The sequence below is a fragment of the Passer domesticus genome, chromosome 16, assembly GCF_036417665.1.
Source record: "Passer domesticus isolate bPasDom1 chromosome 16, bPasDom1.hap1, whole genome shotgun sequence".
NCBI classification, from domain to species: domain Eukaryota; kingdom Metazoa; phylum Chordata; class Aves; order Passeriformes; family Passeridae; genus Passer; species Passer domesticus.
This window is the reverse complement of record NC_087489.1, coordinates 768823-786461: the sequence shown is the minus strand read 5'-3', so window position 1 is coordinate 786461 and position 17639 is coordinate 768823. Positions and strand designations below refer to the sequence as shown.

General features: G+C 55.2%; 1 protein-coding gene across 11 annotated transcripts in view; it reads right to left on the bottom strand.

Annotated features, from left to right (window-relative positions):
* Positions 1–17639, bottom strand: part of CHD6 (chromodomain helicase DNA binding protein 6) — a 96598-nt gene that overhangs the window by 9253 nt on the left and 69706 nt on the right. For 8 of the 11 annotated variants that reach the window (XM_064391432.1, XM_064391435.1, XM_064391433.1 and 5 more), the window contains 15 exons: positions 17113–17292; positions 16295–16405; positions 14851–15053; positions 14262–14464; positions 10832–10991; positions 10156–10245; positions 9114–9217; positions 8396–8525; positions 8102–8162; positions 7374–7431; positions 6513–6732; positions 4405–4613; positions 1739–3292; positions 1030–1178; positions 531–746 (listed from right to left, as the gene is read on the bottom strand). In XM_064391432.1, the coding sequence (XP_064247502.1) occupies positions 531–746; positions 1030–1178; positions 1739–3292; positions 4405–4613; positions 6513–6732; positions 7374–7431; positions 8102–8162; positions 8396–8525; positions 9114–9217; positions 10156–10245; positions 10832–10991; positions 14262–14464; positions 14851–15053; positions 16295–16405; positions 17113–17292 (3648 nt within the window). The remainder of the gene's footprint in view (positions 1–530; positions 747–1029; positions 1179–1738; positions 3293–4404; positions 4614–6512; positions 6733–7373; positions 7432–8101; positions 8163–8395; positions 8526–9113; positions 9218–10155; positions 10246–10831; positions 10992–14261; positions 14465–14850; positions 15054–16294; positions 16406–17112; positions 17293–17639) is intronic. The other 3 variants (XM_064391428.1, XM_064391431.1, XM_064391438.1) reach the window with 1 other exon arrangement.

The window sequence follows — 17639 nt, the reverse complement described above, 5'->3', positions numbered from 1 at the left end:
CAGCACTGAGCTAATGGTCATCCCTGCCTCTCCAAGGAGCCCTGAGAGATGTCCCTTCCCTGGGCATAGCACATCTCGTTCCCTGTGTGGGGGTGGTGCAGGAGCACCCTCGCACACACTCAGATATCCCAAGGTGCTATAACCATGGCTGCTCTGACAGCTGCTGGGGCCCCAGGTCACCAGCTCCTTTCTGTCCAATGTGACTGTTGGGGACTGGGCCACTGGAAGTTGGGAGCTGGGATACTAGTGGGATGTCCCCTTTGACCATGCCAGGCACTCCAGAGCTGACTCTGGAAGCACCTTTACAGCCACAGGAGCTGTGGAGCTGCCAACAGCAGTTGCCTTCCAAGGAGGGCAGCAGGGCTGAGAGCACGGGGCACTCTCCAGAACCAGGGGACCAGGTGGCTTAAGCAATGTGTTACACACCCCAACTGGCACCAAGGGGCCCCACCTGGGAAACTCCTGAGTACTTCTGGGCAATGTCTCACCCCAGAGCCCTGAGCCTTTCACTGCCTGCGGGCCCTCCTCACCTTTTGTACCCGTGACATTAAGACCCCGTTATTGAAGGGATCCCCCGTGGGATCAGGGGCTTCTGACTCGGTAAAGCTGCTCCTGCTGCCGGTGCTGCTGGCCATGGCTGGGGCTGTCAGCAGGCTCTGTGCCTCAAACTGCTGGCTGGAGGAAGGCCACTTGCCCTTCAGGACGGCGTGGCAGATGTTGTCAATGCGGCTGATGATCACACGGTCCTGCAAACAGAACTGGATGGTGGCAAGCTAAAACTGGAATGAGTGACCAGTGTATGACAGCTCAGGATTAAAGTCAAGCCCAGCCCAGGTGATCTCAGCTCAGCAGGGAACTGCTTTGGGAGCAAGCATCTCCACAGCACAGGTGCTTGAGAAGAGCACCTTGGCCAGAGCAGCCAATGGGGTGTGCAGAGGAGCAGGAGGCAGAGCTGGAGCTGTGTGAGCCAGTGCTGGCCAGGGCTACCCAGGAACACTTTGATACAAACTGTGTTCATTTTAACCTCACCTTAGGCCACTCAGAGAAGGAGTAAAGTGTTTTCTCCTGCAGCAGCTGGGCAATGGTCGGTGCCCGGGCATCCTGAAGATCATCAATCTCCCCAGGCAGGACAGAAGCAGAATTCTTGCTCTCTTCCTCCAAGTACTTCTCTGGACCATCTAAAAAAGCAAGGGAGAATAGAACCCACCACCACCCTCCCTCTCTTCTGGTCTAGAGGTGGGGTGTATCTCCTCACACTTCCCACCCCAATTCCCAGCTAGCTCCACAAAGGTCCCAAACAGTCCCCAAGAGAAGGCAGCAGACTTGGACCAGGGCAGGCAGCCCAAGCTGCTCAGGAAGGACCATTACTCCCCTGATCTGAGTTTGGGGGGCTTGAATTGCAGGAGCCCCCATGTGTGGCCATTCTCAGGGAGGGCATATGCTTTTCCAAAGGGAGCTGCTCAACAGGCAGTGCCCTGTGCCAGAAAGGGAAAGGCATCCTGCATTCCATGGCATGCTCTTAGCAGAAGGGCTACTGGGGCTCAGGGTGGAGAGTTCTGGTCAGCTCTACCGCCAAATGTAGCCCCCAACACCTTTTGCTCCCATCTGCAGCAGCTAAAGGGACCTCAGATCCTACAGATGGGACGCCACTCCACGGGCTGGCCAGCCCCAAGGTTTGGGGTCCCTCCCACCATAGCCAGAGGTGACTGTCAACCTGAGGGAGCTCTCAGGACATTACCTTGGCTCTGGTTGCTGCTGGCTTTCTCCCCGTCATCTCTGTTCTCACACTCTTCCTGCTTTATGCCCTGAGGCTCAGGGGGCAGCGCCTCTGTGCAGCTTGTCTGCTCCTCAGCATCATGGCTCAAGGGCTCCCCTGTGACACAGGGGGCCTCTGACCCCCGAGGCCCCCCCTGAGGCAGAGGTGTGGGCAGGTTGAAGGGCTGGCTCTGAGCCTGGCCTGGTGAGTGCTGCTGGGTGCTCTCCTCATTCAAGCCACAGTCCTCCCTGACCTCTGCCCCGGGCTCCCCCGGACCCAGGGACTCCCTCTCGCCATTTACATCTCCTGGGCAAGTGTCCTCAGGTGTGGGGAGACCAGAACTCTGCTCTTCACCCCCCAGTTCATGAGGCTCAGGGTCAAAATCAGCCCTGGTCCTGGGACCATTCAAGCCTTCCACAGCATCTGCTGCTGCCTCAGAGTTATCATCGTCCTCTTCTTCCTCCTCATCTTCCTCACTGTGGCTCTGACTTGGCCCTGCCTTTGCCTCCAATCCTTTCTCCTGCAGCAGACTGATGAACCTCTGCTCAGGAGGAACCTTTAGTTCATAGTTATGGAGACTGGGACTGTAGAGCCCCACACTTAGGACCCTTTCCATAGTGCCATGTTCAGGCAGCCCTGCCATGGGGCTGGCAAGTGCTCCTTTCTGTTCCAAGCCTTTGCTGAGTTTGGCTGGGGTACTCTGTGAAGGATTGCTCTCGGGGGTAGAAGGTGAAGGCTCAGCCTCCTCGTTCTGACTGTCCATTTGGTCAGAGCCCACCTGCAAACCCTCTAGGAAGGGAGCCTCTCTCATGGCATCTGCATCACAGCTGGATGGATCCTCATCCCCCTCCAGCTTGCCCTCAGAGAGTTTGGCAACGCTGCTTCCGACATCTGTGCAGCTTGGGCTGTCTCTGGCCAGGGAGCTCTGCTCGCTGGGACAGGCCTTCTCCTCGTACATCATGCACACCAGTGACTCTGGCAGCGAGCTCTCGTCGTAATTGCTGGAAATGATGTCCCGGACCTCGGACATGAATGTTTCACAGTTTGCATCCAGTGGGCTGCCCCCAGCCTGGGACATGGTGCTGTCCATGGTTTCTAGCTTGATGTGACTCTCGGCTTCGTTCTCCAGGGTTTCACAGGACTGGTCCAGCTGGCTGTACACGGGGGAACTGTAGAGTTTGGAGTTAGACTGGTAAAGGCAGCACAGGGTTTCTGGGCCTGGGAGCCCTGTTCTTTTATGCTGGGCATAGTTTCTGTACGCATCTAAAAAAGACAGCTGGGGGTCATTCATGATGTAGTAGTCAGTGCGGTTCAGGCCGTGCTTGGCGGTGCCGATCAGCAGGTCCCGGTCGTGTTTGCCACACTCCCACCACACGGGCAGGTAGAGGCTGGGCTGGCACAGCTTGAGGCGCTCATGGAGCTGGGGGCACTTGAGCACCTGCTCGCGCACCTTCCGCAGCAGCTCAATGCGGTACAGGGTCCTGGCAGCACGCTCCTCCGTGATGGGCTCCACGTAGATGTCAGGGTCTGGAGGACCTGCAGCAGGGACAGCAAAGCCAAGGACACATTGTTTGGGCTGGCACGAATTTCTCAGAGGCAGTGACAAACAAGCTGAGTTTTAACCTTGCTCATACTGCAAGGTGATGTAGGGCCAGTGCTTGCAGCCACCATTGAGGCCTGTTTTTCCAGTCTCTGTACCTTCCAGTCATATCCCAGGGAGTAAAACCCCCTGACTTGAGCAGCTGGATCAAGAGCAGAAACAGCTGCAGAGGATTTCAGAGCCTTCTCTGAGCTCTGCTCCATCATCACCAGCAGTGCTGGAGCTGCAGGTGGAGGGGCTCCCAGCATGCTGAGCCTCTGGTAGCCCTTCAGCCCATTGTCAGGGAAGGGCAGCTTGTGCAGCTCTTCTGATGAGGAACACCTACCTAAGGCACAACACACACATACACACAAGGAACTGTGCCTAAGACCAGGCTCCATGACAGATGTGAGGCAAAATATTTTCTGCTGTTGTTTGAAACAAATCACTTTGTGCCTAAGTAACCTCCAAGGAGCTTTACATCTGTCATGTCCTGTCTGGTGGCAACGTAGGACCTCTGCAGAGCACTCAATGAAAACAAATGCCCTGTGTATTGGCCAGGCTTCCCGAGCCTCCTGCAGTGGATCCAGGCTCCATTCACTGTACAGCAGAGCTCCACAGTCAGTACAGGTATAGATGGAGAGGACTGTGTCCAATGGCAGCAGAGGGATGCTTGGAGAGCAGCAATACAGCTCACCCAAACAACCCCCAGCTCCAGTATGTAGCTTTGCTTTGTGTGTGCTACTTCTCAACTTGTCTCTCACATACAGAGGTTGCTGTCTTGGATAAAACCGGTTGCGATTTCCTGTGAGAACTCTAAGAGATTTGTGAGAGCAGGGGCAGGAGTCCACAGGGCTGTTCTACCCTCCACTGTGCCAGGGAGGCACTAATGGTGGGGACAAGGCAGCCAGAAATGCATGACTGCTGCAAGCCCATGGCCTGCCTGGCATCTCACTGCTTCCAACTATCTCTGAAGCTCCTCCCTTATTCTCCTGCTCCATGAGAGCAGTGGGATCCCTTCTACATGACCTACCAGTATCCCTCTATAGGCCATGCAATTTATACTCACCATCCTCTTTCCACAAAGGGAGACCACAGACATTCTTGCACATGGCCACAAAGCTGTAGAAGTATTTCTCCAGGCTCTCATCTGTCTTCTTCTCCAGTCGAGAGATGGCTCGGAACTGGGCCCAGTCAAAGATTTTTTTCTCTTGGTCATAGATAACCCCAAAGGAGGAGACAGTGCGGTAGAAATCTGCCTGCTCCCTCCTGGTCCACCTGTAGAGCAGGAACACCACTGAGACACATTCTGGGCCCAGAACAGGCAAAGCACCAAGCAGAGAGGCTCAGAGAGCACTGTCTAGCTACTGACCAACAGGGAGCTGTCAGGAGGAGCACACTGGAGAGACCACCACATCACTAGATGCTCTGCCCTATGGTGCACAGGGAGGAGGAGCAGAGGCCACAGGCCCTCTGGCTCTCAACTAATTGCTGAAAAAAAACCTCTTGGCTGCTTCAATAAATCCCTGAGTGCAGCTCTGGGCTGTGCCGCCAACAGGGAGGCACAAACCTATTCCATCTATTCCCCTCTGCTACCTCAAGCTGTTTGACTTCCATAGAAAGGTCAGTTTCTGTACCAGGAATTACAAAGGAAAGATACACGGACACAGTTCTCATCCAGCCTCTTCCAGATGGAAACTGAGACTGGGACTTGCTGCTGTAAGGGTCCCAGTAACAAACACCACCTACCTTACTGACTCCTGTGGACTCCTGAGTGTCACCCCCTCCCCAGCAGAGGAGAGCAGCAGTGGTGAGGGAGGAGTTCAGTTACAGCACTCTTAGAACACAATTTTCATGCTGGTTTGGACCCTCTGAGCTTTCACCTTGTAGGGACCACTCAAAGGACATAGACGGTGAAGTGTCCTGGGTAAACACTGGCCCAGGCAGAGCCCAGAGGAACAGCCACAGAGAACAGACCTGGGTGCACACAGCAGGGCAAGGGCAGAAAAGGGAGCACTGAGGCCTGAAGAAAGCTTCCAGTCAAATCTCAGCCTCTGAATTGCAGCTCTGAACCAGCAGCAGCAAGCAGCTGAGACATGTCAAAGGGAAATAGACAGGGTGACAACACCCACAGCACTCTCCAACTGCCCAAAATACAGCTGGGCCAGCATTGCCACCCCTGTTCCCAGGGGCTGCAGGCGTGTTTCATTTCAAAAATGAGAACAAGAAGAAAGTTAATTAATAAATATATTAATGATCCAAATAAAGAAGCTCAGTGGTGAATTTGTCAAAATTAAAGGCCAGTGGAAAACTCCTGTAAGACAATCTCTTCTACAAAAAGCCCAGACAATTAAGGAGCAAGAGATACTAGCCCCCACCTCACAGAGAGGATGGTATGACTAGAAGAAGTCCAGAAAAAGAGGAAAGGGATGGTGGCTGGAGCAGCTTCTACACAAGGAGGCCAAGAACAGAGCACAAGGCAGCACACATGCCATGTGGTTACGTGGGGTCCTGCTGCAGGGACAGGTTCACAGAAGGCAAAGCCTTTGAGGGCTGGTGACCACAGAGAGTCCCAATCCCAGAGTGGCATGGGATACTGGCAGCAACAGCAGCAGCATCACCCTGTGCACACCCTCCCGATGGCTGCAGAGAGCCACTCTGGGTGCTGGGACAGCCCCAACCCCCTCCCACTTACTAGGACACAAATGAAATGGGAGCACAGCGCAACCAGGGTATGTCACCACTGGGCTCCAGAGGCCATGAGCAGGAGGCAAAGCCAGTGGTGTGGGAGCCACAAGGGTTGGAAGGGCACTGCTCATGGGCTATGACAGTGCTCATTTGTCACCTTCATCCACAGTGTTCCAGGGACACAACTCTCCTCTGCTGAGGCTGACTTGACCCTGAAAAGCTGTCCTCTCATGTCCTTTCAGTGTCACCACCTGCTACCCACAAACTCCAGTTTGCAGTGGAGGCTGCTCCCTGGCTGGGCTGGCTGCTGGAGCAGCAAGGCTCCCATGACTCCGAGCATATTCCCTGACCAGCAAGGACCCATGTGACTCCATGTCCTAAGTGCTGGCAGCACAGTCAGCTCTGGTGACATTTACCTGGGTCAGTTATGGGGGTCAAGGAATTCAAGTGGGCTAAATCAGCTTTGTAAAGGCTCCTCTGCTGCGTTACCTTTTCTGCATTTCTTTGTTCACCGAGTCCATCTCAGAGGCTCTCCGGAACATCTCATCCTGCAGCCAGTAGCCATGGTTACCAGGCACCAGCATCTCGGTGCGGGCAGGCAGCTCCTTGCGGTTGCAGCGCTGGTAGACGGTGACGAGTCGCCGCAGTCTGGCCGTGAGAGCAGAGGAGACAGGCCAGCAGGATCTGTCTGAGTCGGAGCCATCCTGGGCTTCAAACATCAGCAAGGACATTAGTATTTAGCACACAAGAAAAGCCTCAGGTTCCCACCTCCTCTGACAAGCTCTAAGAGCTTCCTCCCCACTTCTGCCTTCCATGGGGAGCATGGGTGGTCACAGTCATGAGTAGGGGACCATGGTGGCTCACAGCCTCACCATGTCTTAGCTGCCTTCAGAGAGAGTCCAGAGGCTGAGATCAGGGTACGAATGATGGCTCCAGGCCAGGCTATGCACGGGAGAAGACTACAGCTCCCTGCTCAGCAGTGGGGCCAGCCAGCCCATGGCATGTGCCAACACTGCCCACTGCAGAGACCTCACGTGCTCATCTCATGCAGGCGACTGCATGAAGAAGAGCAGACTAATGGCTTCCAGTCACCCTGGGTAGCTTTGGCTGGAATCACTCAGAACCCTGTCTGCCCTGCCACAGGGCCTATCCATGGGTCACCTGTGAGTCTGTGCATGAGGGCCCCAATCCAGGTTGAGCTGCCTCACCCACTAACACAGAGCAGCATGTCCCTCCAGCCCAGCAATGTGTTCCTCCCACCAAGCAGTGCCTGGGGTAGCACTCAGCCTTGGCTGTGCCACACCAAACCCTGGGAAGCCATGGACCACACTACAGGAGACATGGCCTCACCTGCCGCTGGCTCGTCCCGCTTCTCACTGGCTTCACCCACCCCAGCAGCCACGGTGTCCTGCAAAAGGAAACGATCAGAGAGGGCTCAACCCCACACAGAACCCCCGGCACCCACAGCCTACCCATCCTTGGCAGGGTGCAGGGTGGTGGGAAGGGCAGGGTAGTGTGTCCAGTGCCCTTGGGCTGCAGATGCTGCCTGTGCTCAGCACACCTGAGCAGAGGTGACAGCTCAGAGAGGCCGTTTTGGCCCTGGAGGGAAAGATCACCACAGTAACAGAGGCTGTAGTGCCACTGCTCAGGACAGTTGCAGTGCGACTGCCTCCACTGTTCAAACAACCCCTGCACTCTCCTGTGCTGCCTCGTTTCCTGATCTTCCTCTCCCCGAAGGCCATTTCTTTTGGGACATCCCTGACTCCTCTGCCAGGGCCCCATGTGGCTCCTGAAGCCAACCAAGACTGAGAAACAGCATTCCTGGGCATCTCCAGCCTCAATACCCCTCAGCTCCCCATGAAGAAGATGCTGCCCATGTCCACAGGTAACACAGAGAAGCACAGCAGAAGCTGTGCTCCAGAGAGCAGAAGCAATGCACACAAGATGGGACACAGACAAGGCAGACCAGCCATGCTAGCTCCTTACTGCCACACAGCAGAGCTGATGGAGCCAAGCCCGCACCACAGGGCAGGCTGGGCACCATCAGATGTGTATTTGATGCTATGAATCCCACTCACCTCCTGTTTTGACAGCCCCTCCAGCTTTTCTCCACTGCTGTCTTCTTTTTCCACGCTGCCCCTAGGTGAGAGTTAACAGTCGCTGGTAGTGGCAGCACAGCCTCTGTGGCTGTGCCAGTTCTCAGCACCAAGAAGCGGAGAACTGGTGCTCATGCCATCTCTCCACCTCATACTGGGGACCAGCTCCCTTTTGCCCTCCCCTCCATGCTCAGCACAGCCTGCTCCCTCCCTCCACTGCACTGCCCCAGGAGTGAGCCAGGTTGCTGTGAGAGCTCGACTCCATCCCCTGCCCACCTTTCGGCAGCATCCTGTGCCCCATCGCTGACGCCCTGCTCGGCAGAGAGCAGCTTCTCATCTGGCATGCCCACCTTCTCCAGGAAACACAGCGCTGGGTCCGCCCGCATGGCGTTGTACCGCTCGTAACCTGCCGCGCCCAGGACAGACAGACAGCACAGAGCAAGGCCTCAGCCTGGTTCACAAAAACCGCCTGCTCCTGGGACACAGCTCCCCACCTGGCTCTTACTCCCTCTGTGCTACCATGGGAGTAATTCTCACCCCCAGAAACTCACAGGACTTTCCCAAAAGCTGCTAATGGCTCTGCAGCCCCTGGGCGACAGGCAAAGGGAAAGGTCAGCCTTCCTATCCCACCCAGCAGCAGCACAGCCACCACGCAGGGTGCAGCTGGGGCAAACAGCCCTGTGTCTGCTGGAAACTGCACCAGGACTCCATGATGAGGCTAAGAAAAGATCTGTGCCTTTCTCCTTGCCCTCACACAGCAACTGCACACTGCTCCTAGCAAACCAGGGTCTACCACGAGATCTGGCACTGCCACCGTGGGGTGCCTGTTCCCCACTCAAACATGCTGCTGGCACCTGGGTAGAGCTGTCCTGGCCCTGTGTGGCTGTGGAGCATGCCTATGGCTCTGTCCCTTGCACTGACATGACATTCCCTCCAGCACCAGAGGTCCTCATTCCCCCACACACCAACACCCACCAGACAGCTGGGTACACACCGTGCTTGAAGACGCCGATGAGCAGGGATTTATCGGCTTCAGCATTCCACCAGTCCACTGGGATCTCCACGTAGTCAATGTCTGGCAGCAGCACATCCAGCTCCCTGTGGCCAGACATGGTATGAACACCTCTCTCCCAGCCTCAGCAGACACTGAGGGGCACTGAGCACTGCTCAGAAGGGACAGCGAGAGGCAGGAGCCACCACTTGCTGGCTTGGGGACAGCTAATGAACCCTGGCCTGGGGCCCCACCATGACACATCTCCCTGGGGTCAAAGAACTGGAGCCTTGGTTCCACCACAACCTGCTGCCCTCCTGCTCCTCTTCCTCCAGGGCAGCGGATGCCCCCAGCCTCTCTCCATCCTCCCCACCCAAGTTGTCTCCAGAGGACTGAAGATCCCATCTGACCTAAACAGCATCTCTAGGGGTAAAACTTCACACATACCAACCCCAAAAGAACAGTGTCTCCCCACATACACTGGTACTGATGGAATGTGTTGGGAAAGGCAGCAGCCCCTACTTGGGGAAATTAACTTGTTAAGCTCAGCATATCACGCTTCTCTGAGAAGCACTGAGAGCTGAGTCTGCAGAAAGGTCAACAGCTGGCAGCTGCAGGTTCAGTGACATTATAGAGCCTGTGGGTCCCACTGTTCCCAGTGCTGGGAGGGACTGTAGGCCACGGTGATGGGGCATGCTCTGCTCTGAGTCCTGTCCCCGACATTGGGAGCAGTCTCTGTGGACTCCCACTTTGGATAAGGGCCCATTTGTCAAGCAGCACACAGAACCATTTTCCTGCAGGGTGTCCCTCTAAGGCCCCAACGTCCCCAAGCTGGTGCTACAGTCTCAGAGTTGCCTCAGCAGCTCTGCTATGGCTGCAGTCTCTGCACAGGCAGGGTGGCTGCCTGAGGGTGAAGTTTTGCCTGAGGAAGACCTGGGGTCTGATTCATCTGGAGCTGCAGAGAGCCCAGATGTGGCTGGGTTAGACACCTGTGGCAGCTCTCAAGCCCAAGAAGCCTTGCAGGGGTCCCCCATTAGGTCCCTACCTGGCAGGGGTCCCCTCAAAGGCTTTATCCGCAGCCTCCCCCAGTACTTCAGCCTTCAGGTAGTAGAGCATTCGCACCCGCAGCAGAACCCTGTCCCGGGGGGCAGAGAGGTCAGCAAAGCCAGTGAAACCTGCTCAACACCGTGTTTTCCCACATGGAAGGACCCACTTCCATAAAGCAGGGTGGGCCATGCAGTGGCCATGCAGTGTCAGGCCACACTGCCCAGCCCTGTGACCTGTTGGCCGGAGGGTCACTGCTCAGGACAGGCTTCCATGAGCTGGAGGGGAAGGAGGGCAGTCCACCAGTGGGAGCATGGTGATCCTTTGTGGGCTGTGAGCCCTTCACAGCTCCCTCCCACCCTCCCAACACTAAAGGCCCTCAGCCCACTGTCTCCATGAGCCAATGTGGGCTCCTGCAAGGGGGAATAGTTTTAAACTAAAAGAGGAGAGATTTCGATTAGATGTGAGGAAGATATTATTCACTCTGAGGGTAGTGAGACCCTGACACAGGTTGCCAGAGAAGAGTGGCTGCCCCATCCTTGTTCAAGGACAGGTTGGACAGTGCTTGGAGAAACCTGGGATAAGGTAAGGTATCCCTGTCCTTGGCCAGGGCAATGTAATAAGATGTACCTTAAGGCTCCTTCCAACCCAAACCACTCCATGATTCTATGACTCACTTGTTGCAGTGTTGTTTGAGGTGCTTCTTGTAGCTGTCATCATGCAGCACCACCTCGGGGTTGCAGGTGGCGAGCCAGTCTGCGTTCTTTATCTCGGGAAGCAGCATCTGGTTCTTTGTCTTCTTCCCCTTCCTGCCTCTGGGCACCGGTGCTGACAAGCCTGTAACAGCGAGTGGCAGCCAGTGAGCACCACAGGCACCACGGGCACCATGGGCACTGCTGCCAGGCACCTCTGGCGCTGGGGGCCGGGTGGGGCAGCAGAGCTGGGATCTGCAGGAGCCCAGGCAGAGCTCCCAGCTGCAGCCTGGAGAGCCAAGGAGAGGAAGTGCACGGGGCAAATGCAGAGTATGGGAGAGTCCATCTCTGTGAAAAACTTGGGGATCACCACAGAAACTGAACTGCTGTGTGTTCTCAGTGCGATGCTGAGCCCAAATGATAACATGGCCCCTTGATGTGTAAAAATATCACACAGGGAAGGGATGAAGCAGGGAAGGGACCTTGGTCCTGTGCACAGCCCTTGGAGACTTAAGACACTACAGGCACTTCTAAAGATCACTCTATGGGAACAGTTATTTGGGACAAGAGTTCAAACAAGAAGCTCCCAAATGATCAAAGAGCAGCAGACCTGCTGATTTGATCTGTAAGGGCTGTTTCTTGTACCGTGCACATGGAGCAGGGCTGGAGGAACTGCATCCCTGCAAGGGTGCTAAGGTATCAATTGGAAACAGAATGCAATTGCATCTGCCTGACAAAGATAAAATGAGATCCAGTGGCTGGAGATGAAAATTAAACACAATTGAACCTTGAAATAAGGTGTGAGTTCACAGCAGAACACGGAAACAACTCCTGGTGGGTCACCGTTGTTTGGAATCTCCAGAGAGGGATAAGCTGCCTCCCTAGGCAGCTGCTGTTGAGGTAAGAGCTGCAAACATGAAGGGGAAAGGATGCCTGGGCAGTCCCATGCCATCTGTGTGGTCTTGTGACACCAGTGAAGAAGAGAAAGAGTTACTATGTCCTCAATGCCTGCATAAAGTCTGCAGCTCCAGGACAAGGGCTGTGGCCCAGCTGCCTGCTGGAGGCCTGCACAGGCACCAGGCCTCCTGTCCCCAGCACCAAACTGGCCTGATGAACTCCAGGCAACTTCAGCAGCTTGGCCTGCTCCAGGATGAAAGGTAGGATGGTGCTAGATCAGAGCAGAGCTCTGAGTTGGACTGTCTGGGTGCTGTGCTCACCCCTTGTGATCACATGGATGTGGGACTGAGAAGAGCTCCAGGATGCCCTAGCAAGGGCTTAAAGCTGTTGTTCCTTTCTGCACGTCAGGGATGGGGCATGACTTGCCTGGTCAGCTCTCTGCAGACACGAGTGGTACCTGAGGCTGCCTGGGGAGCCACAGCAGTTACTGCTGAAGGCCTTCCTGACTGAGGAAGGAGCACTGCTCTGCTCTCAGTGTTCTGCTTCTTCTGCTCTTCTCCAGCTCCTGACGTCAGGCTGAGATGTTGTTGCTCCTCTGACCCAGACAACAGAAGTTAAACAGATGGGAAAAGCCATTCTAAAGAGTTGATTGAGAAGTTCCTGGTCGCTTTGCTGGTCAATAGTCAATGCTCTTGCACTAAAGCAATCCTGACCATCTGCTGAAATCATGGCTTGTTCGTTATTTGGCATTATCTAAATCAAGTCCACTCACAGCAGTTTATTTGCTTCTGACTCTTGTTCTGCTCCCCACAAGCAGGACTCTCAAGCCCACTCCCAGCTGCTCTCAGGGCAGAGCTGTGTGGCAAGAGCAGGAAGCAGCACTGTCAAAATGACTTCCATTGCAGGAGGTGACTGGAATAACTTATGGCAGGCACCAAAAGCCACATCCTTGGATGTCACACTGCAAAAGTTGGACACTTCCAAGCAGAAGGAAATTATGATGTTGGGTTTTAAGCACCAACTATGATGCACTTGGTGCTCAGCTGCATCACCACTCCAGAACAGCCTTCCCTGTGCTCCACCACCTGGGAACAGAAGTCTCAGATTTCAGCCCACCTCCCTGATGTCAAAAGCAATCTGGAGAGTTTCAGCCCCCTCACTACTCACCTTGTGCCACAGATCACAAGTACAGAACAAGCAGCACATAACTGCTGGGCTCTGACTCCCTGAGGGACACTGTGGTCTCCCCCAGCCCCAGTCACCTGTCCTGAGAGCCACAGGATGCAGGCATTGTGCTGCAAGGTCAGCCAGAGCCCTCTGGCACAGCAGCCAGTGACCACATGTCCCAGGCCACAAGCCCAGATGCAGGGAGCCAGCAGCCATTCTGTGCTCACAGATGAAGACAAAGGCAGCCTCATGCACAGGGTGGGCCTCTATGGCTGCCCCAGTTCCAGGGAAGCCTACAGAAAGCAGCCACTGTGCTGCAGGTGGGGAAGCCATCTGCAATGTGCATCACTGAGGCAGAGCTAGAGCCAGAAGGAGAGCAGGGCTGGGAAACCTCTGGGCGACCTGTCTGAAGCTGAGGATACACTGGGGAGCTTCTACACCACAGAATACAGACACCTCTAGCCAACAGGTGCAATTACAGATCTGACATGTGACACATGAACCTCAGACATACTGCCTCTGAGTAGAGAGAGCACAGCCAGGCCTAGGACAAGGGCCCTGCTAAACAGAGTGAGAGAAGACAACATCACCTGGAAAGCACTTATGCATTGCATAAGTCTCAGGACAAACCAATACTGCACCTCCACCCATCAGGGCAGGCACTGCAGACCAGTAGGTCTGGGACAAACAACATGACAAGGGGAAACAAAAGGGGGAAATCACAAAATCACAGAATATTCTGAGTTAAAAGGGACCCATAAAGATCACTGAGTCCAACTCTTAAGTGAATGGCCTATATGGGGATCAAACCACAGCCTTGCTGTGAGATGGATGCTCAGCTGCACCCCCAGCTTTCCCTGGTGCAGCTGCCCATGCTGCCCAGAGGCACAGGCAGGGTCCTGTACCATGTCCATGCTGTGCTCTCTGAGGCCCTGAGGAGCAGCCTGAGGCGTGCCCATGCCCTGAGTGGCATCAGCACCCTCATCCCTATCACACCCAACATGTTCATACAATCACTGGTGCTCATGAGCTCACTGCCCAGCATCTCCCTGCGCAGGGGAATCACGACAGTATTCACGGACCAGAGAAGCCTTAGCAGCACCTCTGCTCCCACCACAAGGCTCTCTCTGCACTGAAAGCCAGAAAACAGCCTCCAGCACTCAGCCAGCCCCTGCTGCTGGCTCTGAGGGTCAGTGTGGAGTCATGGAAGCCCCTTTCTCTGTGCAGAGAGAATTGCAGTGCTGAAGCACAAACACTTGCAGACTGTTTCCTGTTTTGCATTCTGCAGCCTCAGTCTCTCAGGCTGACACAGGGCAACGGGTACAGATGCAATGGCAGAGAGAACACGCAATACCTGAGTGATTCTGCAGAGCCTGGTTCTGGCCGTCCTTCGTCGGCGTGATGAGATCCCAGATAAAACTCTTAATCTTCTCATCCCCCTTGTAGTGTTTGACGCAATACACCAGCAAGGCCCGACAAATCATCTCCATGTCCTTCTCATTCAGGTGCCACTTGAACCGCCCATGGGTCAGGATATCTTTCCAGCGTCCCCAGCTGAAACAGCAGGAACACAGAGTAAACACTCTTGTGCAACTAGAGACCTTGCTGGCACCTGTCTCCAGGAGCTCGTGTGGGGGCATAGCCCTGCCAGATCCCCAGGATAGGGATGTTTTGCCCACACATTACAGGAGCAGAGAGGGAGAGAGGTTTGCAGGACTGAACAGGGAAGAGGCAGGAGCAGACTCTGGAAGTGCCAACTGCCAGCTTTGTCCTGCTAACTCTTCTTCCATCCCAAACATTCGCTTAGAGCCCAGGTCTCACCAGCGAGGTCACTGCTGGAAGGAGGCAACACAGCAAGAAGGACAGAGAGGAAGTGGCTGGTGTAGCCAGTGGGTGCTCATGAGCACTGGAGCAGCTGGAGGCTGTGGCTGTGCTCTCACCCAAATATGAGCAGGTTCTTCTCCACACGGAAGCACTCAGCCCGCAGGTACCGCCGCGTCTTCTCATTGAAGCGCCGCGAGCGTGTGGGTCGCTCATCCGAGTCACTGTCCAGCTCAGAGAACTCCATCAGCTCGTCCTCTTCGAAGGAGTTGTAGTGTTTGGTTTGCTTCCGCACCCGGGGTCTGTCAATGACCAGGCTCTCCTGTGATGGACAGAGCAGAGGGCACTCTCAGGTACAGGCAGAAACACTCATATGTGCTCTTCTGGCCCCTGTCACCTGGGCTCTGTTCAGGCTATGGCTCCTGGCTTGCCAGTCCTGTGGCTGACCATCACCTTCCCACTAGGATACCTCAAGTTATCTGTGTGCAGTTCTGCCTGCACAAGTGACAACTCCTGACCAGCACAAAATTCAGCCTGACTGATGGCAGGCTGAAAATCAGCCCCTCTGTGTCCAAACTGCTGACTGCCAGCAGCTGACTCAGCTCTGAGTCACTCCTGGCCCGATCTGGAGTGCCTGTGCCAAGCGCTGTGCTGAAGGCAGTAATCTCTGTGTCAGGGGGACAGGTGGGCTGGAACAGGAAAGGCAGCTTCCAAAAAGGTGCAGGAGAGAGCAATATGAAATTAAATAGCATGTACCTGCCCCCTCTCCTTACCCGGCCCTGCTGAACAAATTAATGTAATGCAAATCTGCCTGGATTTCAGGCACACAGGACATGCACACATACACACACGCACAGCCTCTCCCATTGCTCCAGCTTGAGCAGTGAGCTCTACAGAGTTGCAGGACCTCCCTCCTGCTGCTGTTCTAAAACCATCTCTTACAGCACTGCTGCCCCAGTTGGAATTATGGCAGCCCTGGGGCCGCACTGGAGCCAGCAGCACCCTGTGTCTGATGGAGGAGCTGGGAAGAGAGACCTGAGCTGCAGCCGAGCCCATCCCATCTGTCCCCTCCTACCTCCTGACAAGCAGAGGCACCAGTCTGCCGTCAGAGAGAGAGCAGAGGGGCAGCTCCAATCTCTGTGACCAGGGACGGGACCCACATGAACGACTGGAGCTGCATCAGGAAAAGGTTCTTCCCCCCGAGGGTGGTCAGGCACTGAACAGGCTCCCCATGGAATGGGCACAGCCCCAAGGCTGCCAGAGCTCAAGGAGCATTTGGACAATGCCTCAAGCAGAGGGTGAGATTGTTGGGAGTAGCTAGGAGTATTGAGTATCCTGAAAGACTAAGTATCCTGAAAGATCAGGGAGACAGAGACCAACATGTAGCTAAATAAATCAGGGCTTTAGCCAGCATTTGTGGGTCAGTCTTCCCTTGCAGTGATTCTTGATGCCTAACACAAACCTCTTCCAGAGCCTAGAGGAAGCATGCAGCTCCCACCTGGACACCAGGGCACACGGTGTCAGATCACTTGTAGGGCACAGGGGCCACAAACTGCATCCTACCTTTTCATTCTTGGCATCTGTATCAAGCTCTGCTATCTTGGCCCACTTCTGCCAGAAGTTGGGGTCATCTAAGGAAATGTCAGTTCTGTTTCCTGATGCTACAAAGCTGGCCTAGGAGAGAAAGAAGAGGAGTGAGCAGGGTGCAACCCACCATCCAGGTGTGCTTTCTCTCATACAGAGATCCCCCACATGCCAGTCTGAGTGCAGTTTTGCTGCTGTGGGATGTTACACCCTAAGCTGCTACGTGCTAGAGTGTTCCTTGTCTGCCTAAGGGAGCTGAACCCCTCTGTTCTGCAGTCATGCCTGAGCCACTTTAAATGGAGGCTGGGCTGTGCAAGAGGAACAGGACCCTTAGTGGCCCCAGCAGGCACCAGCCAGAGCATAGCACAGAGCTCTATCTGGGGGTTTTGTCAGGCCCCACAGCACTCAGCTTCCATGGCACAGCAACACCTGGCTTTGGGCACCATGCAGTCCAGCAGCTGGGTCCTGCCATCCTGGGGTCCCTTTGTAGAGCCAGACCTCATGGCTGAACCCTCCTAGGCAGCCTCCACCTGCCAGGCTGGTGGCCTCTCCTCAATGCTCTGCTGACCACCAGAGAGACAGGAGACCACACCAGCCCCAGCTCAGCCAAGGTCTCACTGGCACACTGAGACAGCAGAGCTTGGTCTCCACATGGACATATCTCCATACACAAGTAGGAGGTTGGACAGGTCTCCACACAAATGTAGGAGGCTGGCTGACCACTGCTGCCCCTGCATGTTCCCCTTCCTCCAACCCCAAAGCAAATCCCCCTTCCCTCCCACTGGAGCACAGCATACCTTAGCAAATGTGGAGCCCTTTCCTTCAGACTGGATCGTGATGGTCTGTGTCCTGCGCTGGAGGATCTGATCAATGTCTTCCTCACAGAACTTCGACCCTTCATCCTCCTCATCCATGAGTGCGCCGTAGGCACCCTTCCGCAGGAGGTCCTCCACCTCCATCTTGGAGAGCTGCTGAACCTGCCCAAAGCACAGGGGCATCACCAACCTGGTCAGCAACCATGACCACTGCACTACAGGAGAAGGCTCCTCCCCCTGCTTCAGACAAAAGGGCCCTAAGCCAACCCAGATTTGCTGCCGTTAAAGCAAAGAGGCAATTTCAAAACTCTTACTGAGGGACTGTCAGGAAATTCAGTCCATGCCACCCTGGACACAGCATCACATGTCCCCTATCCCCATGGCAGTGCAGGAACAATCTGGCAGGCCAAAGAGCAGCAGTGCAAGTATGTGGGACTGGGCTCTCCCTCTCCAAAGCCTGCTGAGTCCCTGCTCTGACCTAGCAGTGACTTGCAAGGGGAGGAGGAGAG